Source organism: Pygoscelis adeliae, unplaced genomic scaffold (assembly GCF_000699105.1).
Source record: "Pygoscelis adeliae isolate BGI_AS28 unplaced genomic scaffold, ASM69910v1 Scaffold170, whole genome shotgun sequence".
NCBI lineage: Eukaryota > Metazoa > Chordata > Aves > Sphenisciformes > Spheniscidae > Pygoscelis > Pygoscelis adeliae.
In genome coordinates this window covers 2428203-2438002 of record NW_008824002.1, presented here as the reverse complement: position 1 = coordinate 2438002, position 9800 = coordinate 2428203, and the positions used below count along the sequence as shown (strand labels likewise).

The following is a 9800-nucleotide window of genomic DNA, read 5'->3' as shown; positions in this document are numbered from 1 at the left end:
TTGGCTAGGCAAGGGCTTCCTACAGAAATACAGGTGAAACAGGCCAATAGTCATCAAGGAAAACTTGTAGATCCTGCTTGGAGCCCACAGATATTTGTTTAGAGAACTTGCATGCCAAGTTCTATACCCGTGCTATATCTCAGGCAACCCTCCTTCCTGTTTGTCACTCTCCTAAGGCCTTTTGATCTCAGGGTTCAGTTCTCCAACCTCTGAGAATATGGATTAACCTAACTGACTTTAACTGTTTCATCTGGAAATGGGATAACTCAGTGGAATTGTAATGAATTTACACAAATGTATCTGAGAGAATTTAGCCTGACGTATTCAGTAATGTGCAAAAATAAATAATGTTTTTAATAAAACAAATCAAATCACTTTGTGTGGGAAAGAGAATGTTTAAAAGTGTTTCAACATCTTTGTGTTTCCCATTAGTCTCTCTTGGATCATGGAAAAAATGTAAACTACAGCGACCAAAAGTTCTTAGGCTACTTTAACTCTGTGTGAGTCTCTATTCCATGTAGAGTTCAGTGTCTTTCTCCTATTCCTGTACTTGCTCATGGTCTCTTAGAAAGTTTACCAGTCATTGACCAATACTCCTGTTCTGGCACTGCCTTTTCTGCTCGATGTTTGTGTAAGTAGGCATTGTCAGAACAGGTAAAGAAGACAGTAAATACTAATGCTGCAGTAACCAGAAGTTCCACAGCTACAGTGGATCAGCTTAGTAAGAAAGAGTTACAAGTCTCGTGAGTAAACAGCTAGAAAGTGTTTCCACAGGAAGAACTTAATAATCTCGTTTGGATTGTTTCTCTGAAGAAGCAGTTTGAAGGCCATAGTTCTTTCTAAACAGTATCTAATGATCCACACATTACATTCATATGTATTACGGTTTTGTTATTGCAACTTAGAGATCTGAACTGAAAATCGGATGAAAATATTATTTTATTTTGTATATTCCTGGACATTATATGACAATAGCAGCAGAGATTCAAACAACTCATTACTTGTGATAATGCTTTTACTGTTACTAATAAAAGGACAAATAAATTGACTTTTAAAATGCACAAATTCCAAAAGAAAATGGAAAATCAATATCTAATACAAAACTCAATAAAAACGTCTGATTTGATATCACTCTGTTGTCTGGCATTTTAGCTCAGATACAAATATATCGCTGTTTTTCTCTACAATTGTAAGTAGAAAATTTTTAAGATTATATAAATTTGTTAGCAAGGGGAGAGTTAATCGTTTGAGAACAAAAGTTTCATTCATAATATTGTTTTGTTTAAACTTCAATGTGTGTACCCAAAATCGGACTTACACTCACAAATACAATTCTACATGTGAAAAGCAAATTACATAAACAATTCATTCTTTATTAGCCAAACTGATCATTTTATAGAAACTAGCCAAGGTATATATACATATACATGTATGTTCGTGTTCACATACACACACATGCATGAAAGTGTTCCCAGAATTGCTACTGGAAGCTTGTCCCTTAATGTACCCTAAATCTGTATTTGCTCTTTTGAAACCACGGAATTTATCTTTCTTTAATACAGTGCATTATAGAATACACACACAGAAAAAGGATGAAACTGCTCTCAAAGTGCTCCACAAAAGTTTTCATGTCCTCAGCTTCTGAAACATTTAAGATTATTAACTTGCTGGCAGGCTCCCTAGGAATTTTAAGGCATCTGTGTCTGTGCTACTTATTTTAAGCTCTGTCTTCCAATGTTATGAAATCAGCAAACTCTCTTGACTTTCTTAGTAATTCCATTTCATGTGGTTCTGGCTTTTAGGCAGATTCAAGAATGACATAATCGTCTTTTCCCACCCACAGGTTTTGGACTGTTGCCATTGGTTACACCCTTCCTAGTAATATGCAACATGCGTCTTTGTCTGATCCCATATGCCCATAAATGGAATACAGCCCAGCAAAGATGACTAAAACACAGTTTCTTGGCTTTCTGTCGACCACCACTATAGGTAGACTAAGGCTTCTTTGGGTTTTTTGCTATCGGTTAGTATTACTTAGGCTACAGTGCAGGAATGTCAATCCACTGTCATGCTGTTTTAAAAGGGAGTGGACTGATCTCCCAATAAACTTTACTCCTGTTACTGAAGGGAGTGCAGATATCTTGAATGCAGTAGCAGCAAATAAACAAGCTCTGCAAAGTGCTTCTTTTGTATTTTTTTACTGGAGCATTTATGCAAATGCACTCAAAAAGTACAGAGCTCTTCACTTTTCTAAAAAAACCCTAGAACTTGGCTAGTATGTACTCACAAGCACTATCACAATCATACTTTGTATTATTAACAATACTGGATTCAAGTACCAAGCTCTACAGCAACAGGATAAACATGGAGAAAGGCACTTTCCGGAGTTTGTTATCAACATTAGAGAATTAGAAGCAATTTACAGTCCAGTCCCGCTGCCCAATCTCACAAAGCCTCTCCTGACTTCCCTGAAGACTATGAGAGTGTTTGTATGTGTAAGAAATACGGCATGTTAACACAGCATAGAAAGCAAGGCCTCCGGCTACGCATAGTGCAACGCTAAGGCACCACTGTAAGGTGAGAGCAGGATGCAGAACGCCTTGTCCTAGACCCAAATTCAGAATTTCAGAGAAAGAAGTATTCCTTTGCCCTTGGAAAGTGTAATGTGTGCAGTAATGGCGTAGCTTAGTCTCTCTTGGCCATTCGCTCTGGACTCACTGATCCCTGCAGCAGTTCTGAGAAGACAGTGCCTTCATGTGCCTGTCTGGTCCATACTGGACAGCACAGGGAGATACACCTATCCTTCCCCTTGTACTTTCTACAAAAGTCTAAATATTGTTTTGCCCTGCAGATTAGCTCTAATGACAACTTGATCTGTATGCCTCTGCCACCAAAAAAGTCTAGTAAAAAACACTATTCATTTCTTAAGGACATTCATTTGCAGGATTTGTCTCCAGATGTGCTCTTTACAGTTATGCTTTTCATGCTCAGTCAAATTTTTAAGTACTGCACAGCATCACGGTTACTTGGACCTCTTAAGCTCAGGACTACTGAGAGGCATTGCTCCAGGTCAGCTTCAGGGCAAATACTTACTAGTTGGCAATTACATTGCTGCTTTAAGAGCTGGCACTGAACTGCCAGGCAAACAAAAAAGCATGTATCACGCTCAAGGCAACACTAGTCCATGTCCAGAAGAAATGGAGAAGAATGCATCAAGTTATCATCATAAAAATAAATGACCTAACCTGAGAAGATAAAAACATCCTCTCTCCTGATTTCTTCCTCTTCTTGGGCAAAGAGTCAATTCTGGAAAAAACAACAACTGGGCAATATGAGGCAATGACTCGGCATCAGGATATACAGTCTAAAGATAGAAGAGGAGAAGCTAGAAGACAGAGTTCTCATGGGACTTTTTTTTCATGATCAGGTACACTCTTGTATCTCCACTTGGCCCTCCTCTAAGTTCAGTGCAGCTGAGAGTCATGCCTTTTTCTCACTCCCAGCAGTGTGTGATAATCTATTTGAACAGGTATCTAGCCAGAAGAAAACTGTGAGATAGGCTAGAAAACGAGACAAATTGATCGTGACGGTCACCAAAGAGTGGAATTTACTGCAACAGGAATTCCATGTGAACTGGATCCAGAGGATTATTTCTTTCTCTAGGCTCTGTTCACAGTGCAGGCTATAGTAATATTTTTGTTTCTGTGATACAAATTACCTGGCTAATAAGTTACAACATTTTAAGAAAGGGATAATAAGAAAATCCTATAAAATTGTACTTTGGTGCTACTAAAAAGTCCAAGGCACTCTAAAATGTGTCCTCTCAAGGCAATAGTTAAGTTCTAGGAAGTTTTTACAAATTTATCTGCCCTTTGCTGACAGAAAAAGAAAAAAGATTATTTAGATGGCCAAGCTCTTAAAATTTTGCTAAGTATCTTTAACTCTGCTTATAATGAGATCTATTTCTTCTAGTAAAGCAATTATTGTTAATAGCTGTTCTGATACTAAGAAAGAAAATCTGTTTTAGCTGCAGTGGAATTGTAGTTACTTAAAACATTAAATTCACCCATCCACATTAACATCGACACAAAACATTTTAGTTTCTCATTAATACCATTACACAAGCACTTTTAAAAATATTTTTAAATCTTATACACCTTATTTTTTTTACTATACATAACGACGAGTAGCTATGAAAGTATTCAACTTCTGCCATTATCTCATGGCAAGAAGATAATAGATATTTCTCTAGAAAGACAATAAGAGTCTTTCTAAACAGATAGGTAGAAGGTATATGTCATGATAGACTATAACAGTTGATATTTTATTTCTGGAGCAGATGAAGGTTAAGAAACCAAAGTGCTTATCCAGCCTTCTCTAACAACCTTACCTGTGGGAATGCTTGGGGAGAGTCGTCAGCTAGAATCATCACCCCACAGTGGTCAATCTTAACAGAAAACCAGAGTCTGAATTGCTGGCTAGAGCTAAGCATGCAGCACAAGCATTTTCTGTGTTGAGTTTAACAACACTGACGTCCTTAGTAGGTCTGCTTTTTGATAATAATCTAAAAAAATATTGCCAAGAATATAGCACAAACAAAACATGTACACATATTTAGCAGCATATTCACACAAAGCTAAAGCTGAATTTCTTTTTTAAAAATAGTGGTAATAAAGGACAATTCTGTGAGTAACACCCAGTTAATCAATAGACAGAAAATATCAGATCATCCACCCACACATCAAAACAAGCTGAAAATAGTACATTGTAACAAGTGATTCATGACAAATTGTACTCCATACTGGACAGGTGAAAACTATATTTGTCAAATTAATTATTATTGTTAAAGCCATGTTCTCCTCACTCTTTTTAAATTTCCCTCATGTCCAGAGCAAACACCCCTGCATTTAAAAGAGCAGAATTTAGTCTTCAGATTTCAAAATATCAAAATAAAATAAAACAAAATAAGCCTTTGGAAATGTTGGCATTTTAGTATTCATAATCAAAAAGACAAATTCCTGTGCTAGATATGTTTCAGCAGGTAGATGTGATGACAGTTTTCATCAATGTATCAAGTGCTTACAAATCTCTGTTCCCATTTAAATTTGCAATAAAACTTTTACTGACTTGAATGAGGAAAGTAAGAGTAATCCAGCCTAATGTACTGAAAATCCTGTTGCTAATTTTCAAACAGTTTAACAGAAGGAGTGTTCATGGTACCTACATATTACTACATTATTTATTGTACCATTTGGTTATTTTTCATTTCATTTCACTGGTGATGTAGAAGAGACTGTATTGTGTTGAGCTGCAGCTGACATTTAAATGTTGATTTTAAACCATGTAAGATTTCTTATTTAAAAATAAACCGGAAAGTTTGGAAAAAATAAAAATTAAATAAGCCTATGAATTAAATCTATTTTACTGTCAGTTTTTGCCTCATACAATTTTTTTTAAAGACTATCTCTCAGATAGAAACAAGACTGCTTCATTCATTCATGGGCAATACTTTGGCTCCATGTGCATTTATATAAGTAAGAAGAATTTTGGACCTCCTTTCTATTACATCAATAAGCTTTTCAATTCCTTTTCTGCCTCCTTGGCTCTCCCAGTATATTTTGTCAAGGAACAAAGACTGCAGCAATTTCTCACGTAAACGCTGGCTCCTCAGCACTGAAACTGCAGATTCAGGAAATCTGGAAAAGCACAAAGAAATTCATCAGCTTTGCCATCAGTCTGAATTGCAATATTTATGTTGTGGTTTAGCAATCAATTCTATGAATATAGACTGCGACTCAGCAAAGGAAGTCCGTGCATGGCTAATCATATGCATGTTAATTGTATCTTTTACGGCAGTGGGATTACTCATACATTTTTAGACACATCCTGTAAATATCTTGGGCCAATGATATCTATTCCAGTAACAGCGTCTCATACACAAACTGGGATGAAATTATCAATCTTTTTACAAAATTAATAACTTGGAACTTACTCATTGATTCCTTGTAGTATTTTGAAGTCAAGATTGTCCTCGTTTCTGTCAAAGAAACCCTTATTGTCTATAAAGGCCAAGTGCCTTCGGTCATGCCTTCTCTGAACTATGTGTGTCAGGTCAACAGCATCCTGATCACTACATTTCAGCTTCAGTCCTTGCTGCATGCAGGAATCCTCCTTGAGAGGTTTGAATCCACAGCAGTTTCTGTCTAGTCGATTATAGATCTAAAACAAATTACAGCAGAGTGCCAAGTGAAAACAATATCAAAGTATTTGGTGCAAAGTGTCACTGTAAGACATTGCTCACTAACACAGCTGACAGGAAAGCAAGCTCAGGACAAGTATAATTAAAGTCAGCATTGAAATGGCGTTGAAGAACTGGTCCCCAGACTGTGTATTTCATCCATTTTATAGCCATGATTTGTTATGTCAGTAGAAATTCTTTGAACATAGTGGAACAATACCACTGTGTAACTAGAATAACAAGATGGTGAATACAATTCTTTTTTTTTCAGAAGGCTGTAGGTTTTTTACATTTTCTCTGCTGGAGAACAATAAAAATAATAGCACAGCCTGATACACAGAGAGGGTCTCCATTTTGTGGGATCTATTAGACTAATAGTATGCAAAATAATTGAAAAGATTTGTAAGGGGCACAGCAAACCATCAGAAGCTACAAAATGCAAGAAGAGTGCATTTATAATCACAGAGCAGCCTCCCTGAGTTGCACTGTGGTATATACTTTATGACATGATGGTCTAGCTATTTTTTCCCATGCAAACCCTCTCTTATTCATCACACAGCACTTAGCTGGAAGGCATACATGTGGTCTAACTTTAGTGGTGTAAATGTTAAGCATCTCTTCTGACTTAGTTGTTTATGTTCCCTTTCATAAACAATGACAAGAACAAGGCACCCCCAGAGCAAAGGATGCCATTTTAGGCTAACCATCTAATACAGGAAGGATAAATCACTCCTTGAAAGTGCTTCTACCCCGGCTGACTAGAGGAGGATAAATACACAACATTACCAGGGCCCTGAGTGCACAAATAGGCCTTAATTGCCCTAAGCACCCTCACCTGGGACCTCCACACACCCACCCTCTGTGCATGGGCCCAGGAGCCTCATTTAAGCTCAGGCCTAGCACCTCAATCCTTCTCTAAGCCCTTCTTGGGGGGCTGTATCTGCTGTTTGTCCTGCTGCCTGATGCTCCTGGATTGCTGCTTGGGGTTCCTCCTCATTGGCCTTGGAGCTGGCTTGCTGCCTTGTCTGTGCCTGATACTCGCTGGGCTATCAATGGGACCTGTGGCTTTCACCATCCTTCCCGCTGGGCTGCTTCTCTTGCTGCTGGCCCTGCCTGTCCTGCCTGCCATGAGGCTGTCCTTGGCTCCAGCTCATCTCCCCAGGACACAGCCCTGCTCCTGCTGACAGGTGCTTACAAAGTGGAAGTCTGGTCTGGTGCATCTAAGGCTTAATGAGTAGCTTATCAAAGGTAAAGCATTTTTTCTGTCCTTGTTTGTTGTATGCTGCTAACTCTTCGGACAGCTCTAAGCATTAAAAGCATTAATGTTCACATAAACCTTCTAAAGTTACAATTTTATTTTTGTGACACCTCAGTGAAATGAACTGTTAGGACTCTTCTCCTGATGTAGAACCATACTGCATGTTGAAAAGGCCTCCTAATTTTGTTCATCAAATGAAAGTCTGAGAGTTGTTTTGTTTTTTCTTAAGTATGTAGTACTGTTGCCACCAGTCTTGGTGGCAGTGTCTGTTTTCAACTGTGAAAATCCTGAGGAAAGGAATAGATTTCTCCTTTCATGAGCAGCATTCAGCATCTGCAGGCACTAGAGCCCCTCTTGCTTGCAGTGTTCTAGCTTATGGGATCTCTCATTCAACTCATCCAAAAGCTTTGCCAAAAAATGAAGCAGAGGCCTTCCAGACAGACTCCTTTGTATAGTGCTAATTCATCTGCACCGCATTTCATTACATGCATTAAATAGAAAGGAAATTGTGTTCTTACAGACAGTCTCTTCATAATATCTTGCATCATTCCAGTGTTAAGACAGAATGATGGGATGCTCTGGAATTGATGCTGCAACCTTAATAGGTTAGCATTGGTATTTGTCATATATTTATGTACATGAGAGGTCCAAACCCCCAAAATTAAAAAAGCTGTTTTACATTTAATGTCATTATTTTACTTGAGTTCTTGCGGAAGGCAAGTGAAGGTCAGCTATAAAAATTTTTCAGCCTGGTCCTATGTTTTATAGCATTTGAAAACAGATTAGGAACATCTACTACAGGCACCAAACCCATTCTTCTGAGGAAAGTATGTTTAATAGAGAATACTTTTCACCATTATTCTTTATTTCTGAATGACTTATGAAGCACAGATTATTTTTTTTTAAACTCAGAACCCCTTCTTGGCATTTTCTTTTTTTAGAATCTTCATGTTCTACTGCCTATTAGAACTAAAGTTCTAATAAACTTTAAAGTTAAGTTGGAGAGCACCCAGATAAAATTTTAATCTTTAAGAATCATAAGACACACTTTCACTCACTTTCTGCTATGCATGTTCTTGTCTGGTAGGCAACTGGAAGTATAAATCACTTTGATGCCAGCTACTCTTATAAAAGTAATTTGTTTCTTATTTCGTGTACAGTTCAGTCCTGTTGCATCTTATTTTAACTGACCTCACCTTCTGGATAATAGGAGTTCGATTATGAAGTTTAAAAACTTGTCTTAGAAGATCTTAAAATTAGAAATCAACAAGTACTCATGAGAATTTTTAAAATCTTCAACAAGAAGACAATGACATGAAAACATATTAACTCTGACATGTTCTGTACTATTCCTATAGGGTCATTACTATGTTTAGCATCAGAATAATCCACATATGGCTTTATAGCAGTTTCTAAGAATTACTTGCTCATAATGGGACTAAAGTTGGAGTCATTAGACAAGTGACAATCTATTTTTAGAGAAGAATTGAATGCTCTGTTTAACATAACAAGTCTGCAGAAATGTAACCCCCACAAAAACTGGAAATATTCGTTCATCCTAGAACAGGACTGAGAAGGACAGGGATAGGCTATGCATAAGCCAAGTCATGATTTGTGTATTTCAAGAAATGTAACTCTATAAAAAGCTGAATTATATGAACAACCAAACACAGTGCATAAAACTAGTGCTTGCTGCAGTTTTAAATGCAAATAGTGTTACATAAACCAGTAAGTGCTGCAGGAGGCTCAGTCACCTGGACCTGTCTGGCAGGCAAGGACAATTGGAAGTAGTGCTATATCTCAGCAAGCCATAAAATTAGCTTCCAGCCAGGTGGTTCAGTTCTGTCCTTACTGAACAGTCATACAGGGAGTGTATTCTACTACATAATTGCTGTAACTGTAGCCACTCGTTATGACACCACTGGGCAGAGTCCTAGTTTGGTGTTATTTGGAGAGCTAATGTTATGTGCAATACCTAATTGAAGAACAGCAGCCATATTGTTCATCAGTTGCTGCTCTACTCTTTCCTTACTAAATCACTGGCTGGGTTTTTAAAAAGAAGGAAAACTAGCCACTACAACTGTTATCTTGATCCAGACTTCAGCTGACCAAAACCCCTTAAATCACCCCTGGGGGCTGGGGAGGTGCAGGAAGGACCACACAGTAAAAAACAGTAATTTACAGTTGTGAACATAGTCAAGAACTATGTTTGGAGAAACAAGGAGTCAAGGAGCAACAGTATGCTTGCCTCAAGGTGAAGTAAATCAAGATGTCTCAAGACAAAAGCCTTTGCTTCCTCTTTTA

General features: G+C 37.7%; 1 protein-coding gene across 1 annotated transcript in view; it reads right to left on the bottom strand.

Annotated features, from left to right (window-relative positions):
* Nucleotides 1–930: 930 nt before the first annotated feature.
* Nucleotides 931–9800, bottom strand: part of FAM198B (family with sequence similarity 198, member B) — a 17376-nt gene continuing 8506 nt past the window's right edge. The window contains exons 3-4 of the mRNA XM_009325236.1: nucleotides 5993–6219; nucleotides 931–5696 (exon numbers count right to left, since the gene is read on the bottom strand). Coding sequence (XP_009323511.1) covers nucleotides 5489–5696; nucleotides 5993–6219 — 435 coding nt within the window. The 3' untranslated portion in view covers nucleotides 931–5488. The remainder of the gene's footprint in view (nucleotides 5697–5992; nucleotides 6220–9800) is intronic.